Source organism: Cervus canadensis, chromosome 25 (genome assembly GCF_019320065.1).
Source record: "Cervus canadensis isolate Bull #8, Minnesota chromosome 25, ASM1932006v1, whole genome shotgun sequence".
Lineage (NCBI taxonomy): Eukaryota > Metazoa > Chordata > Mammalia > Artiodactyla > Cervidae > Cervus > Cervus canadensis.
In genome coordinates, this window is record NC_057410.1 from 6,545,265 (window position 1) to 6,562,909 (window position 17,645).

At 36.5% G+C, this 17,645-nt stretch overlaps 1 protein-coding gene across 6 annotated transcripts in view; it reads left to right on the forward strand.

Annotated features, from left to right (window-relative positions):
- The window catches only part of MON2 (MON2 homolog, regulator of endosome-to-Golgi trafficking), a 109,488-nt gene that overhangs the window by 70,089 nt on the left and 21,754 nt on the right, over positions 1-17,645 (forward strand). For 5 of the 6 annotated variants that reach the window (XM_043447483.1, XM_043447481.1, XM_043447479.1 and 2 more), the window contains 6 exons: positions 188-386; positions 6,360-6,988; positions 10,962-11,105; positions 11,735-11,752; positions 12,045-12,173; positions 16,477-16,667. In XM_043447483.1, the coding sequence (XP_043303418.1) occupies positions 188-386; positions 6,360-6,988; positions 10,962-11,105; positions 11,735-11,752; positions 12,045-12,173; positions 16,477-16,667 (1,310 nt within the window). The remainder of the gene's footprint in view (positions 1-187; positions 387-6,359; positions 6,989-10,961; positions 11,106-11,734; positions 11,753-12,044; positions 12,174-16,476; positions 16,668-17,645) is intronic. The other variant, XM_043447480.1, reaches the window with a different exon arrangement.

The following is a 17,645-nucleotide window of genomic DNA, read 5'->3' on the forward strand; positions in this document are numbered from 1 at the left end:
TTTTTATATTCCATGGCCTTAAGGATAAACTGAAGAATATAAGGATACCTCTGTTGGTCAGTTTCCTTTAAGATACAGGGATTGATCAGAATGTCAGGTATAATTCTTTGTAACAATGCTTAATTTCCTATGCTGTTATTTATGCTATGTTATCAGTATCTTTATATGCATTATCACAAATATTCAGGTTCTCTTTCATCTGCTGGACCGAGTTAGAGAGTCTTCTACCACTGCAGACAAAGAAAAGATTGAGTCTGGAGGTGGCAATATTCTCATTCATCATTCAAGGGACACAGCAGAGAAGCAATGGGCTGAGACATGGGTTTTAACATTGGCTGGAGTTGCAAGAATCTTCAACACCAGAAGATATTTACTTCAACCTTTAGGTAGATGTGCTTTTTTTTTTTTTTTTTTACTGAGTATACAAGTAATTAATGTTAAAGGAAATTTGGAAAATACAGATTCTTTACAGATTATATACATTGTTATTTTCTAAGAGTAATCCATTTTAACTGCCAGTCTTTGTTGTTACGTGTGGTATGAGCATAAATGTTTTCATTCATTTCCTTGAAAAAAATATGTGTACCTACTGTGGGCGAGTCTTGGGGATACAGTGATGAGCCAGATACCTACCGTCCTTGATATATCCTGGGTATGAAGGAGGAACTATAATTACATAAATAAATAGAAAATTGCTGCAATGATCAATGCAGTTTATAATAGATTGTGAGCTTATAGTAGATACTTGACCAGGCCAGTGATGTATATATAGGCTTCTCTGAGAAAGCAGTGTTCTGTCTGAATAGTAGTTCACCAGGCAAGGGTAGGGTGAACTGGGGAGAGCCTTCCAGGTAGAGAGTGTGTGTAAAAGAGATGAAGGAAGATTGAGGAGATGGAGATGGTGTGGCTCCTGGCACGTCTGAAGGTCTGGAATGAAGAGAACATGAAAAAGAGTGATTCTCAATAAGGTTTTAGAGGTAGAGGCCAGATGTTGCAGCACTTTGTAGGTTATGTTCAGAAGACTTCACTCTAAGAGCACTGAAAACCACTGAAAGATTTTAATTCATGATGTGATGTGTTCAGATACGGAGTTCAGAAAGATCACTTCAGATGGTATGTATGGAATGGAATGGTCATAAAGAAAAATGGTAGGATACTATTAGATTGGTTAGGAAACTTGGTGGTGTATAAATAGATCAGTGCTTCTCAACTGAAAATTGGCCAAAATTGGGCCAGTTTTGCCCAGCCTCCTCCCTCCCCCCACAGGATATATAACAATGTCTGAGACATTTCTGGTTGTTACCACTAGGGAGGGGCATGCACACTGGCTTCTGGGGAAGTAGAAGCCAGGGATGCTGCTGCATGTCAATGCACAGGACAGCCCCTACAACAAAGAGTTATCCAACCCAAGATGTCAGTAGGATTGAGATCCAGAGACTAGTGTAGGTTATAGTACCTTCAATTCTAGTGGTAGGCATGGGACTGATTGAGAAAAGTAAACAAATACAAAACAAAGTACTTGTAAAATACTTGTAAACAAAGTACAAAAAAACTTGTACATAACTGTGAGAAAGCTGTACATGTTATTTTTTCACTTCTTATTTTATGTTTGGCTTTTTTTCTTCTCATTATCTCTAAAGCATAAGCATATTTATGATGTTCATAGGCATTTTTTTTTCCATTTATTTTTATTAGTTGGAGGCTAATTACTTTACAGTATTGTACTGGGTTTTGTCATACATTGACATGAATCAGCCATGGATTTACATGTATTCCCCATCCCGATCCCCCCTCCCACTTCCCTCTCTACCCAATCCCTCTGGGTCTTCCCAGTGCACCAGGCCCGAGCACTTGTCTCATGCATCCAACCTGGGCTGGTGATCTGTTTCACCATAGATAATATACATGTTTCGATGCTGTTCTCTCGAAACATCCCACCCTCGCCTTCTCCCACAGACTCCAAAAGTCTGTTCTATACATCTGTGTCTCTTTTTCTGTTTTGCATATAGGGTTATCATTACCATCTTTCTAAATTCCATATATATGTGTTAGTATGCTGTAATGGTCTTTATCTTTCTGGCTTACTTCACTCTGTATAATGGGCTCCAGTTTCATCCATCTCATTAGGACTGATTCAAATGAATTCTTTTTAACGGCTGAGTAATATTCCATGGTGTATATGTACCACAGCTTCCTTATCCATTCGTCTGCTGATGGGCATCTAGGTTGCTTCCATGTCCTGGCTATTATAAACAGTGCTGCGATGAACATTGGGGTGCACGTGTCTCTTTCAGATCTGGTTTCCTCAGTGTGTATGCCCAGAAGTGGGATTGCTGAGTCATATGGAAAGTTCTATTTCCAGTTTTTAAAGAAATCTCCACACTGTTCTCCATAGCGGCTGTACTAGTTTGCATTCCCACCAACAGTGTAAGAGGGTTCCCTTTTCTCCACACCCTCTCCAGCATTTATTGCTTGTAGACTTTTGGATAGCAGCCATCCTGACTGGTGTGTAATGGTACCTCATTGTGGTTTTGATTTGCATTTCTCTGATGATGAGTGATGTTGAGCATCTTTTCATGTGTTTGTTAGCCATCTGTATGTCTTCTTTGGAGAAATGTCTGTTTAGTTCTTTGGCCCATTTTTTGATTGGTCATTTATTTTTCTGGAATTGAGCTGCAGGAGTTGCTTGTATATTTTTGAGATTAATCCTTTGTCTGTTTCTTCATTTGCTATTATTTTCTCCCAATCTGAGGGCTGTCTTTTCACCTTGCTTATAGTTTCCTTTGTTGTGCAAAAGCTTTTAAGTTTCATTAGGTCCCATTTGTTTATTTTTGCTTTTGTTTCCAATATTCTGGGAGGTGGGTCATAGAGGATCCTGCTGTGATTTATGTCAGAGAGTGTTGTTCATAGGCATTTTTGTGTGATGTTTATTATGTGCATTTTAAGGCTATCTCATACATATCACATACCTATATATTTGATGATCTATATACTTGATGTGTATACATACACATTTTAAATTCTAGTTTTTTGTTTTCATATAAAATTTACATACGAAATGTGCTAATCTCAACTGTATTTTTGCTAAGTTTTGACAAATAAGCATCATTTTTCTGTGATACTTTATCTTAAAAGCTAAGATGTAATAGATACAGATTTAGATTTTTAAAAATGAAGACATGATTCAGTTCATGTAGCTTCAATAATTTTATAATTTAACACTAGGAAATGGTTTTTATTATTATTTTAGAATAAGATTATGGTATCAAGATGATGCTGGCCTCATAGAATGAGTTCAGAAGTGTTCCTTCATCTACAATTTTTTTGAGTAGTTTGAGAAAGATATGCATTAACTGTTCTCTAAATGTTTGGTAGAATTCACCTGTTTAAGCCATCTAGTCCCAGACTTTTCTTTGTTGGGAATTGCTGACTCCATTTCACTACTGATAATGGTTCATATTGTCTGTTTCTTCATGGTTCAGATAGGAGGATTGGGAGATGCTTTCTGAAATTTTGTCCATTTCTTCTAGGTTGTCTATTTTGTTGGTGTATAGTTGTTCATAGCAGTCTCTTATAATCCTATGTATTTCTGTGGTATCAGTTGTAACATCTCCTTTTTCATTTCTGACTTTATTGATCTGGGTCCTCTCCCTTTTTGTCTTGATGAGTCTGGCTAAAGGTTATCACTGTTTTCAAAGAACCGGCTTTTAGTTTCACTGATGTTTTCTATTTTTTTGTAAGTCTCTATTTCATTTATTTCTGCTCTGATATTTATATTTCTTTCCTTCTACTAACTTTGATTTTGTTCTTTTTTCTCTAGTTCCTTTAGGAGTAAGGTTAGGTTGTTTATTTGAGGTTTTTCTTGTTTCCTGAGGGAAGCTTGAATTGCTATAAGCTTTCCTATTGCAACTGCTTTTGCTGGTGCCCCATAGGTTTGTGGGGCTGGCCTGGTGGCTTAGCTGGTGAAGAATCTGCCTACAGCACAGGAGACCTGGGTTTGATCCCTGGGTTGGGAAGATTCCCTGGAGAAGGGAAAGGCTACCCATCCCAGTATTCTGGCCTGGAGAATTCCATGGACTGTATAATCCTTGGGGTCACAAAGAGTCAGACATGACTGAGCGACTTTCACTGTCATAGGTTTGGGATCATTGTGTTTTCTTTTTTGTTTGTCTCTAGGTATTTTTTGATTTCCTCTTTGATTTCTGTTGTGACCCATTGGCTCTTCAGTAGCACATTGTTCAGCCTCCACACATTGGTGTTTTGTAGGTTTTTTTCTTGCAGTTGAAAACTTTGCCATTTGTAGCCACATGGGTGGACTTGCAGGGCATTATGCTAAGTGAAATAAGTCAAACAGAAAGACAAATACGGTTTGATATCACTTCTGTGTGGAATCTAAAAAATGCAGTGAACTAGTGAGTATAACAAAAAAGAATCAGACTCCCAGATACAGAAGACAAACTGATTGTTCCCAGTGGGGAGAGGGAGGAAGCAGGGCAACATGGGGGTAGAGGGGCTGGGAGGTATGAACTATTAGATTTAAGAGAGGCTAGAAGGGTGTATTCTACAACATGGAGAAGATAGGCAGGGTTTTATAATAAGTGTAAATAGAGTATAACCTTTAAAAATTGTATAAAATTATAAGAATTTTTTAAAAGTAATGTTTTAACATAACGAAGTACAATATGCAGTTATACTCAGTCTTTTAGAAAGAGGACTTCTTCCTAGACGTAGCATATATTAATAGAAGAACTGCAGATTTTTTTCCTTCTTATAGCGTGGAATATTCTAAACCTGAGACTAGGTCACCATTCTGATAGGTGAATGTAATGTTTAACCTGTTTTTTGAACTGGGATGGCAACAAGCAGAAGTATTTTGTTTTGCTGTTTTGATAGTTTTTAAACAAAATTTGTTAAAACTGAGCAGTTACTAAAAAACCTGTTTTTTTGTTGTATGTAAATTATACTTCCATTTCAGTTAAAAGAGTATGGAGAGGAATAAACATATAACTGGACAAGTGTTAGTAGTTTATCCTATAAAGCAATGCGGCACTTCCTGTTTTATACCAGACTTAGTTCCAGCTTTCCAGTTAATTGAATGCTTCCTCAGTCATATGGCTTTATTCCTTCTTGAAAAAACCTAGTCTTTGATAGCTTTTGTGAAGTGAAAGTCTTTAAAACGCAATTATCTCTATTTTTCACAGCCTACTTATGTTATCCTTTGCAAAATGTCAATTCCTCTGATTTTTACATTATTTAAATAGGAAGAGGTGAGTAATAATCCATGATGTTGTCAAAGCCGTTGGGCCGGGTGTCTGTAGGAACCAGGTCCTTTGTTGCTGGGCTTAAAGGAACAAGGGCTTCCCTCGCGGCTCAGTGGCGAGGAACCTGCCTGCCAGTGCAGGAGACACAGCTCTCATCCCTGAGTCAGGAAGATCCCAGGAGAAGGAGATGGCAATCCACGCCAGTGTTTTTGCCTAGAAGTCCCTTGGACAGAGGAGCCTGGTGGGCTACAGTCCGTGGGGTTGCAGAAGAGCTGGCCATGACTTAATGACTGAACAACAACAGTAATAGAAACAAGCCACACCTGGTTTCATTGTAGAGTTTCATTATAAATGGGCTTGGTTGGTCACAGGAATAGAACAAGAGATTGAAATGATTAGTGGAAACAGCAGCCACCATTCAGCCCATGCTGTGCTAATGGTAGATCAATTGACTTGATTTTACATGAGAGAAATAAGTTCAGCCTCATGGTAAAAGGACAGTCTTATTTATGGTGCATGTTCTCCTGGCAACTTACTGATATCGGGAAAAAAATGTTTAAGAAAATTCTGCAGCTATAAAATTATTTAAATATGAAAACCCACGTGTAAAGTTAAGATTTTTATGGAGTATGACTTAATTTATTTTAAACATTTAGGTAAAAAATGTGTATCATACTGTCATAACTTTTCCTATATGCTTAAGAATGGGACCATCTTAATAAAGGTAGATAGTTAGATTGAAGACGTTACTGAAAAGTTTTTGTTTTCACTCTTTCAAGTTTTTATTCTGTTCTCCTTAGGCAGAAGTATTAGGATAGAAAGGTGTATACATACATTTATGGAGTTTTAAGTTCAAAACCTTGTTTGATATACTCATTATCCTTTTCTTGGTGCCGTTTGTTCCTGTATCTGACAAAATTTTTTTACTGGATTTTTGGGTTGTGATGGTTTTAACTCACATTGTTAGTGCCTAAGCATATCTTTTTCTATTTCTGTAGGAATTTAAGCAGAAAAATAAAGCAAATAAACTTTCAAGTGTCTAATAGAGACAGTTTGATCACTTTTATGGTGATAATTGTTTTCCTCTTCCTCATACAGGAGATTTTTCAAGAGCATGGGATGTTCTTCTTGACCATATACAGTCAGCAGCACTCAGCAAAAACAATGAAGTATCTCTGGCTGCACTGAAAAGCTTCCAGGAAATCTTACAGATTGTGTCCCCTGTCAGAGACTCAGACAAGCCCGAGACACCACCCGCAGTTAATGTCCCTGTGCCGGTTCTTTTAGGGCCTGTATCGGGCCCTAGCCTGAACAGGGCATTTGTAAGGACAGATTCCATTGGAGAAAGACTTGGAAGATATAGCAGCTCTGAGCCACCCGTAGTTACCGATGAACTTGAAGATTCGAATCTCTGGTGGGCTGCATGGAATACCTGGTGCAGAATTGGATCTGAAAGCACCAAGCCTCCTGTTCCAGTTGAGAAACTAACTTTCATTCCCAGCCAGCCTTTTCTTACAGCTTTAATTCAGATATTTCCAGCTCTCTACCAACACATCAAAACTGGTTTCAACATGGATGACTTGCAGAAGTTGGGAGTCATATTGCACAGTGCTGTTTCAGTCCCAATAAGTTCAGATGCCTCCCCTTTCATTCTTCCATCTTACACTGAAGCAGTTTTGACAAGTTTACAGGAATCTGTACTTACAGCTCTAGATGTTCTCCAAAAGGTAATCGAATTTTAGTGGCTGTCTAAGCTATAATGCATATGGTTCTCTGGAATTTTTTTACTTTGCTAAATATTTTTTGGGTTAATTCTGGATCATCAAGATTGTTATGTATGTCTACTTTGGGCTGCATTCAAGATTGTAAAGATCCAGTTATTTTTAACACTTGTATTTTTCTAATATATTTTAAAAGGTAATTCAGGTTTATTTTGAGAGTCATCAAGAAGCTGCCTGCATTCCCTTGTTTCTGTTCACCAGCATTTTTGGTTTGTTCATTCCACTCTTCACAAGAATATATACTTTTGGAGTGATAACTTTAGTAAAGTATTTCTGTAATTAGAAAATCAACTAGCAATGAGAGTATATATTTTTTATCTGTATTTTAATTTTAGCTCTTGAGTTGTTGGAAACCCATTAAAAGAAGTAAGGATAAATGTGTGAAGTGTTTACCTCACAGAAATTTTAGAAAGATATATTTTAACCCTTGTGTTTTGTTACTCCGAAAAAAAAAAAATTAAAACAGATCTAAAAATTATTGAGCAAATTCCAGTTGGCAGGCAAGACCAAATCAAAATCAGAGAATTCTTTAAACTGTCAAGGTAATTGTTAGCACAATTAACAACCACCAAAATGTTGAACAACACAGGTATGAACTAAAGAGTCAGCGATCCCCGCAAAGTCGTTATGACAGTCTAACAAAATTAGAATGGAAGTGGACTCTGATTACACATGTGTAATCAGTAGTCATTTGGGTACTGTAGATCATGCTTTCTAATTAAACAATTGCATTATATCCAACTGGATTGATGAAAACTTTCACAGTAATAATAGTGGTTTCTGCTACAACAGAGTACACCTTGATTGTCTCTGGAGGAGGTCTAGCTGAGCAGTAATTCCTTGACCACCTTACCCCTAGTTACTCTGTGCAGAGAAATTGTATAGAAACTTAAAGTGTAAGACAATCTGACATTTTAATAATTTTATTATAGGGATGATCAGTTTTCCATAATTAAAAGAGCTGCTTTTATTTTCAGTGGCAGAAGAAAAGTAGCCTGTCAGTAATAATTTTTTTCTCCCTGACTGTGCGCATAAGTTGTTTATAGACTACTGTGGAGGGAATGGAAAAGCTAGAAAAGGAGAACGTAGACCTTGTGGGATGCCCATAGTCTAGACTCTCACTCAGGTGTTTAGTTCAGGTTTTATACATATGTAGAGGCTAGTAAACAAAGAAGAAGACTTAACATATTTCATTATTAGTGAGAGTGTTTTTATATTTTCCCTCACAGGTGTCAGAAAACTTTTTCACAAGCAAAATATACTTGCTTTGGAAGTTTATTCTTAAACTAATAAGCTATTCTGCAAAACACTTTACTGATTAAAAGCTGTTTTCCTTCTTAAAGGAAAAACTCATTTCTAATTTCATATTTACCCTTATATTGTGTAGAGTTTCAGGGTCATATGCTTTTCCTCTTGGTTTTCATATCACTAGTTCCCAACCAAAATGACTTAGTCCTGTAGGCTAATTTTTTTTTTCCCCAAGAAATTTTTACATACCTAGGGGACCTGAGAATTTGATTATCTGTTTTCCCTAAGTTTTGAGATCAGGAGACTGCATCTGTCTTATTTGTTGCTAACCTTCGTAAAGGCTGATAACTGGTACAATATGTACCTCTGTGGTCAAGGCTCCTGGAGTGGCACTTCAGGAGACCCTGTCAGACTGTGTGTGAATAGTGCTTCTCTACTTAATGGGGCAAGTTTCTGAATCTCTGTACTTTGGCTTCCTCATCCATAAAAGGGAAATAATAACTCTAACTTTTTTTCTTAGTAAGTGGGATAGTATTTGTAAGGCATTTAGTGCCTGGCACAGTTAAACATTCAGTAAATGTTAGCTGTTACTATTTTCATTATCATGTTGTCTTGCAAAGGCCTTAGTACATGGTAAGTACAGAATGAATTATTTTAGATGACTTAATAAGAGAAACCTTGAATCATGTCAGATGTTAGATGTCCACTTTCTTTTCTTGTTTTCACATACACAACTTTCAAGGATTGATAGGAAATATTGCCCAGATAGATTGGGGCTTCCCAGGTGGCGCTAGTGGTATAGAACCCGTCTGCTAATGCAGGAGACTTACGAGATGCAAGTTCGATTCCTGGGTCTGGAAGATCCCTTGGAGGAGGTCATGGCAACCCATTCCAGTGTTCTTGCCTGGAGAATCCCATGGACAGAGGAGCCTGGTGGGCTACGGTCGATAGGGTCACAAAGAGTTGGACACGACTATAGTGACTTCACAAGCACGCTTACTGATTCTTAGCTTTTGGACTGAAATCTGCTACTAGATTTATGCTATAGGCTTTTCTGACTTAGAATATTGAAGAGAAGCCAATATTAATAACTTTTTCTTTGATGAAGTTTGTTGTTAAAGAAAAATTGACTCCACATTATGTATTTTAAGATCTCAGGATTCAGCTGTAACACTGTTAGTAAGTTTTGTTTTGTTCTTTTATAAAGCACCACCAAAAATCAAAACATATAGTCCTGGTCATTATTTGGTGCTAAGATATTTCCAGAAAAATTTTGATACTTAGTTTTCTAAGGTCTCCACACAGAATTTTGCTCTCTTCCTCTCTCCTGCCCCTCCTTCTTTCTCTTCCTTCCTTCCTGCCTGCCTTTCTTTATTTGTCACTGAAAATAAAAGAATTCATTTAGGATAATTATATCTTTTCCACAGTAATTGCTACATATTTAATTCTAAGAGTTAAGACTCAGCAAGAAGTTAATGAAGAAGACTGTGAAATTATAGAAGTAGTTAGTAGAGAGAATTTTTTTTAGGCTGTATACTTTTCAAGTTCTCCATTCACTGTTTCTGAGAAAAGTAAATAGAGAAAGATGGTATTACATATCCTCATTCTACTTTTCCCATTGTAATTACAGAATGATCTAATGGTATGTATGGGCAGCGCTTTGCTTATCTACTTTGTATCTCAAGATACTTTTGTTAAAGCTAAATGGCTACCCTTTCTCTGAGGGAGAATAAAACTGGCCTGTTATCTGACAGGTTAAAAAAGCCATGTTTGTATGAAAATATACGTGTTGTACACATAGTTTTAAAGAAAGTCCTTAAGATTTTGAGATGCTTTGAATTTTGATTTTGTATTTTGAAGGTGCTTCAAGTGTAGAATGATCATGCTTTTTGTTTTGAAAAGCACAAATATATTTTAGATACTCCATAAATTATATCATTAAATATTTTTCCCACAGAGAAAAATAAATGCTAAGACAGGAAAATATGAAAGGATGGGAGGAGAAAACACATTTGTTGCTAGAAAAAAAAAACACATGAGATTTAAGTACTTCAACATATTTGATGTAATTTTTTTTCTTGTTTTATATCAAGTCTATGTATTGATACATTAGATGCTAAATACACACTGCCCTGTTAAAAATACATAACATTTCTTTTAGAAACAGATTTTCATTGATGACTTATTTTCCCAACTGTAATGAACATGCTTACTTGTTAAAGTCTCTGGTCCATGCATGATGTGGGTATAAGCTGTCATTTTCATGAACTAATGTCATCACTTAAGCACTTAGGTAGAAGTCAATCTCATCGTGGTCAGTGAAGCATTCTAAGTTGTCTAAAGGGCGTATTACTGGACAAGTGATAAGATTGTGGAACCTCAGAACGGCCCATGACTTCTCTTTAAGGGCTTGCCCTTTGTTTAGTTTGCTAAGTGATAAGCCACACTTTTAATTAAAAAGTATTTTTTAGCTGATTAAAATATTTAGCCTATACTTTATTCAATATTAGTTTAAAATAGTTTAAATGTCCTTCAGGGCTTCAAAAAGTATGTAATGCTTAACATAAGATAAGACAATCTTTAAGATTCTTTGGTTAAACAAAAGCATAAATGGTAAAGAACTTAATGGAGTTCAGATTATGCATTCTGTTGTTCATATATTGTTTTATAGGCCATCTGTATAGGAGCAGAGAACATGCAGATAATGTACCCCGCTATATTTGACCAGTTACTGGCATTTGTAGAATTTTCATGTAAACCTCCACAGTATGGAGAGCTGGAAACAAAACACATTGCAAATGCAAAATATAATCAGGTAATTTGCTGTAAATTATATTTACTCTGTAAAGTTTCATGTCTTATAAATGTAGTGAGTTCCACTTAAGATGGACTTTATCTCAGAACTTTTTCTTTCACAAATAAACTTTCGTATGTCTGTTAACAGTTTAAACTGGAAAGATTATTTGGAAAACCTGTGTTCCTTATTTTTTTTAATGGTTTATTGCTTTCTCTTCCCAAGTGGTTCTCCAGAGAGCTTGGCCTTTCTTGTTACTCTGTAGTACATCTTTCTTCAGAGTTCCTTTCTTGGTGTCCTCATCGCATCATAAAATGGCTTATAAATCCCTATGCCTAGTCCTACTCTTATCTAAAATAGATACCTGCGATGGAAAATGAAGAAATGAGAAGTTGTCTACTACTGGTGTGAAATTTAGTTGGATTTTACATAAAAGATTTTTTAGCCATAGTTGGCAAATTTTAACTTTGTTTTGGCTTAGGGGAAAAATAAATTTCTTTTTTTTTTAAAATAAATTTCTGAATGCATGCACATGCTGATTTTGTTCACTCAACATAAAAATTATAATTTTTACATGGTCCGAAAAGTAGTTTAATGTGTATTAACTTTTCTCGTTCTATTTGTCTTGCAACACAATGGAATCACAATAGATCCAACTATTTGCACCGGTGAGTTAAATTTCCTAAAATTGTCCTAATCTATTGGCAACAAATAAAGTACATCTTTGCCAATTTTTGATAGAATGCTGTATGTACTTTTTATGATAGTTTTAACTTTTGCCTGGCTGAAAATTATTCTTTCATGACATTATATCTCTTTGAAAACTTTGCATGTAATAAAACAATCTGACCTAAAACCAAGGCCTGAACTTTAAGACAAAGAAGCTTTCACTTTGAAAACAATATGATTTCATTTAATCTCATTTTTATTTTAACTCCATGTGAAAATATTACTTTCTAGGCGGAATGGGTTGCCTTGAATTATGTACCATTTGCTGAAAGGTCTTTAGACGTAGTTGTGGATTTATATCAAAAAACAGCCTGTCACAAAGCAGTGGTGAATGAGAAAGTACTCCAGAATATTATTAAGGTATCTTTTAAAATTTTTATACTTTTGTTTAATGATGATAACATTATTGAAATTTATCTTCAGGTAATTGTATATTGTCATATATTAAGATAAATGGAAAAATATAATCTATTATTATTTGTAGTGATTTTGCTCCAACATTCATGGATATTATTTAGGAAGCTGTTTCTCTGAAATGAGAAGGTTTTTTTAATAAAAAATATTTTAAAATAAGTATGCATTCGATTTTATGATTTTTCATCTTTGGCACTTAAGAAAATAAGCATCTTGTTTCTTAGGACAGTACCTCTCATACTTTGAGTTTGATAAGCATTCAAGGAGAAATTCACAATTCAGCCTATCGATTTAACTGATCATGCATACTTTTTTTGAGCCAGTTCCTCAGTGCATGGACAGCCATTATTAAAATTCATCTGCTGTTGTGTGTGTCCCATTCCTCCAAAGTTTATTTCCTTTTTTTCCCCTCTGTTTTGAAGGACAAACCTAAATCTTGGTCTTACTCTAATATGTAGATGTGACTTTTATTTACTGGATAATTGCAGTCTGATCTGAACTCTGTTCCCTCAAGGAAGAAGGCCTTTCTCTGTTCCATGGTTCATCCTTCTCTTTGTGTTCATCCGTTTCTTTTTCCACCGTTCTTTGCTGGTGATTCTTTCAGCCTCTTATATTTATCCTGGGAAGATGTCCCAGGTGGCACGAGTGGTTAAGAACCCACCTGCCAGTGCCGGAGACATAAGAGACGTGGGTTCGGTCCCTGGGTCGGGAAGATCCCCTGGAGGAGGGCACAGCAACCCACTCCAGTATTTTTGCCTGGAGCATCCCATGGACAAAAGAGCCTGGCTGGCTACAGCCCATGGGGTCCCACAGAGTCAGATATGACTGAAGTGACTTAACACACATGCACGCTGAATACTTCCCTCAAGGAAGAAGACCTTTCTCTGTTCGAAGGCTCATCCTTCTCTTTGTGTGCATCCTTTTCTGTTCCCACCTTTCTTTGTTGTTAATTCTTTCAGCCTCTTACACTTTATCCTGGGAAGACGATTAAGCTTTTTATGTAAGATCTTTCTCTCATTTGACTTCCTACTCAAATTGTTCTCTGTTTCAACTTTCCTTTACTTCCAAGCTCCTTTAAACAACTTGTAGCCCTCACCTAACCACCACTCACTAACCTATTGTACCCAGGCTCACTTCCATATTCTGCTAAAAAAACTACTTACTTGAAGTTACAGAAGGCAAAAATCTTTAAATTCTAAGCCCTTTCTAATTCTGTATTTTCCCTGTTAATATGGTACTGCTCTGGCCTTCTCTTTTGAAAACTAGCTTTATTTATTTACCTTTGGCTCTGCCGGGTCTCTGCTGCTGCTGCGGGCTTTCCTCTAGTCGGGGTGCGCTGGGGCTACTCTCTGTTGGGGTGTGCAGGCTTCTCACTGCGGCCGCTTCTTGTTGGGAGCACAGGCGCAGGGGCTGTGGCCCAGGGCTTACTTGCTCAAGTGCATGTTGGATCTTCCCTGCCCAGGGATTGAACCCGTGTACCCTGCATTGGCAGGAGGATTCTGTACCCCTGAGCCCCCAGCGAAACCCCTGGCCTTCTTAAAAGTGTTTCTTCCCTTGATTTTCTGTCACAGTTCTTTCTACCCCTCACCACTCAGCCCCTCAAAACTGTCTTGTATCTCCTGATTTGTTAAGAATAAATTTTAAGCACTTCTGTTGCCAGTTACTAAGAAAGAATAGAGATTAAAAATGAATAAGATAGTTCATACATTTAATAATTCAATAAAGGATCTATAAAAAGGCAAATAATAATGCAATATATTAAGTACTAAGTGAAGACCACCAAGTGGAGGCAGCTTTGTGTTCAGAGAAAGCTGGATTGGCATGGTGCACCGCTGTGTACTTGCTGCTCTGTGATTTTGTTGTTGTTGTTTTTGCTCTGATTTTGGAGCAAATGAACCGGAGAGTGTTTCTCTTATGTAAAAGAAGGGTAATACGAATGCAAATTTCATGTCTTAACCATTAAGAGATTCAAGTGAGATATGGCATTTAATAATACTTGCCAAGTAGTCAGTGTTGAATAAAAGTTAAGTTCTCCCTCCCCTCTGTAGACAAGGAAATAACTAAACTGCCTATGGGATTCTGGCAAGGGTTAAATAAAGTAACATTTGAAGAAGAAATACCCAGCAACAAGGGAGAAGGAGATCTAGATCAATTAAGCAACATAAAGATCATGGTATATTTTTAAAGCGTTGTTGAGAAATCCCACTTAGGGAGCTAACAGGGCCTGGAATAGGTCTGAAAAAGTGGCTTTGGGTTTTACAAGCCATGATAAGGAATCAGATTTTATTCTTTAACCTCTGAAGAGCTGAACTTGGAGGAGTGACATGGATCAGTTTGTATTTTTAATGGAATTAAATAATCTCTTTTCTGTATTTCTGAACAGTTTGTTGGTGCCACTTACTACATTGTATTGTGTTAATTGGACAAGGCTCTTCCTTCCTTGGAGACTGAGCTTTGTGACAGCAAGAACTGAATTTTCTAGTTCCACGTACATTTATTGAGTATATTGGATATGCCAATCTCTATATTAGTTCATTAAATATTTTAAAAAAATAAATGTATAAGTCAAATGTATCTGTTGTGCTTAACATTCCCCTGACACTGGTAAACGGTTAATCTAGTAGTAAATTATACTTTTAATTTATCTAATCTTAAGTTATAACCTGTTAATTCAGAGTGTGACCACTGTATAATTTAGTATTCTTTTGTTGGCATATGACACACATTCAGTCTCTGACTATATTTAAGAATAAAAGGGCATGCTTAGTTGGAAAAGTCAGAGAGAGAGGGAGTGCTTTGGGATTGGTGTATCCAGTGTTGCAGTACTACCTCCAGAAACTAAATTTTTTTCTTCCTTGCTCTGATTTCCAAGGGTTGACTGTATATCCTGTTTCTCCTCATAGTTGTAGGCTAATAAAGGGATCATATGTCAGTAGCAAGTGTGTGTGTGTGTTTGTGTATCAGATTATTCTTAAATTACTACAGTTAACCTTAAGTGAACCAGCTTTTGTCCTATGCCTAGTCTTGAACCACTGATTATGGCCAGAGAAATGGAATAGATTGATTGGCTTAATAGACTAATCATCTCCTTACCCTAATTTTGAACTGGATGTGGGGAGGGGAAAAAGATTCTAGGTAGGCTAAATTATCTGTTGTTATCATACTATTATGTAATGGTTCACATGTTCACTATGTAAGTATTCAATAATAATTTGTGTGGAAGATGAAATGAGGTTTTAGGTTCACTCTATAACATTAAATTATGAAAATGTATCTCTTCCACTTTTTATCTTTCTCAGACTAGGATTTTTATATAAAAATAGAGTCTGGGCACTCTCATGCACATAATCATATGGTATGTTGGAACTGTTTATTGATGGTGCTCTGGACCAACTCACTGTGATGGTTTAGTCAGTCTAGGCTTCTAGTTGTTGGGTAGAACTATGACGAGAGAACTTCATTCTGAGCCACCAAATTAGTTCTTTAATGATTAACAGCAAGTTGACCAATTAGAAAGTAAGTCTCAATATTTCAGTCACTATACAGACGCTATGCTGTGTCCTCGAGGATTAAAGATAAAATCAACCGAATTCTTAAATTACCAGTTTTTCTCAAATACTTGGAAAAGGAAGAAAGTACATTAAAATGTTAGTGAAGAATATAAAATTCAAAACATTTTAGAGATAAAGTATAAAACTTCGTGGTAATAATATTCTCTAGGCCATGTTTACCTAACCATTAGTAAAAAATTATAAGCAATATTGATCTCTCTTGGGTAGAAGAAACCCCATTCGTCAAATTAGTTTTTGCTAGGAGAACTATGGCAGAATGCTCTAAGTTTATAACCACATTAGAGAAGCTGCAAAATTGTAAGTTTCCTACTCTTAATTAATATTAACTTAATTAATATTAATAAGTTAATATTAACTTTTCAGAAAACATCCTTATATTTTATGATGAGAAACTAAGGTCCAAAAATGGTTATTACTTCTTCAGGGTCATTGTTTGTAAAATGGACATAGGACTTAAAAGTGTTTTATCTTTCCAAAAAAAAAAGTGTATCTTTCTAGGTAGTATGATTTGAGAACCATGTCTGAGAATTGGCCTTTCTAGAAAGTAACATCCTATTTAAAATGAAAATACTTATTTTTTATAAGAACAAAGAGAAGCTGTAATTTTTTTAAAAGTACTTAAAGGCTGAATGTTTGTTTTAATTAGTGTTTATCTTAAACTGTCTTTATTTTCACAGACTCTTAGGGTTCCCCTCAGCTTGAAGTATTCCTGCCCTTCTGAAAGCACTTGGAAACTAGCAGTATCTTCTCTCCTCAAAGTTCTTTCTATTGGGCTTCCTGTTGCCCGGCAACATGCTTCTTCGGGAAAATTTGACAGTATGTGGCCGGAACTAGCCAACACCTTTGAAGACTTTCTCTTTACTAAAAGGTCAGCTCATTCATTTTTACAATTAAGACAATCTTTCAAGAAGTGCACATTATACCTGTAATTGCCTAAAAACAGTGTTTCTCATTATTCATTAATTAACTAATAGACTATTAAGATTGCTAGATTGAGTTAGGCATTTATCCACTGGATACATTATCTGTAAGCAGAGGATAATTTTGCTCTTTTTCATGTTGCTGGTTTTAAGACAGGAGTCTTTTCTGTAAGACCACGTGATTACATCATAATTAAGGAGCTATGGTTTTAACTTGATGAATCTAAGAAGATCTATTAAAAAAAATCCATTGTCCATTTAGCGTCACAAGAGAAGAACCAGATCGGAAAATCAGTTTTTTCCAGAATAAATAAGATCATTGGTAATAATGAACAGCTCTTTAAGATGTTTAAGTTGTGCAAAGAAGAATGAAATTTTCACCGTATAAACTGCTACAGAGGGTGTATCTTGAGGATGCTGTTTTGGCCCCACACTGGATGAGAAGAGGATAGTTGAGAGGTGGGCTGAGTTTTTGAATGAGGAGTCTGCTCCGGTCTGTCTAGAGCTATACTAATGCAGCAGTTACTGCTGCTGCTAAGTCACCTCAGTCGTGTCCGACTCTGTGCTACCCCGTCCCTGGGAGTCTCCAGGCAAGAACACTGGAGTGGGTTGCCATTTCCTTCTCCAGTGCATGAAAGTGAAAAGTGAAAGTGAAGTCGCTCAGTCATGTCTGACTCTTCGCGACCCCAGGGACTGCAGCCCACCAGGCTCCTCCGTCCGTGGGATTTTCCAGGCAAGAACACTGGAGTGGGGTGCCACTGCCTTCTCCGACAGCAGTCACTAGCTACAACTAAATTTTTAATTAACTAAATCACATTAAAAATTGAGTTTCTTCAGTCTCATTAGCCATGTCTCAACATTGCCCTGTGTGGCTAGTGGTTGCTATAGAGCGTACTGCAGATCATTGAATATTTCCATCATAGGAA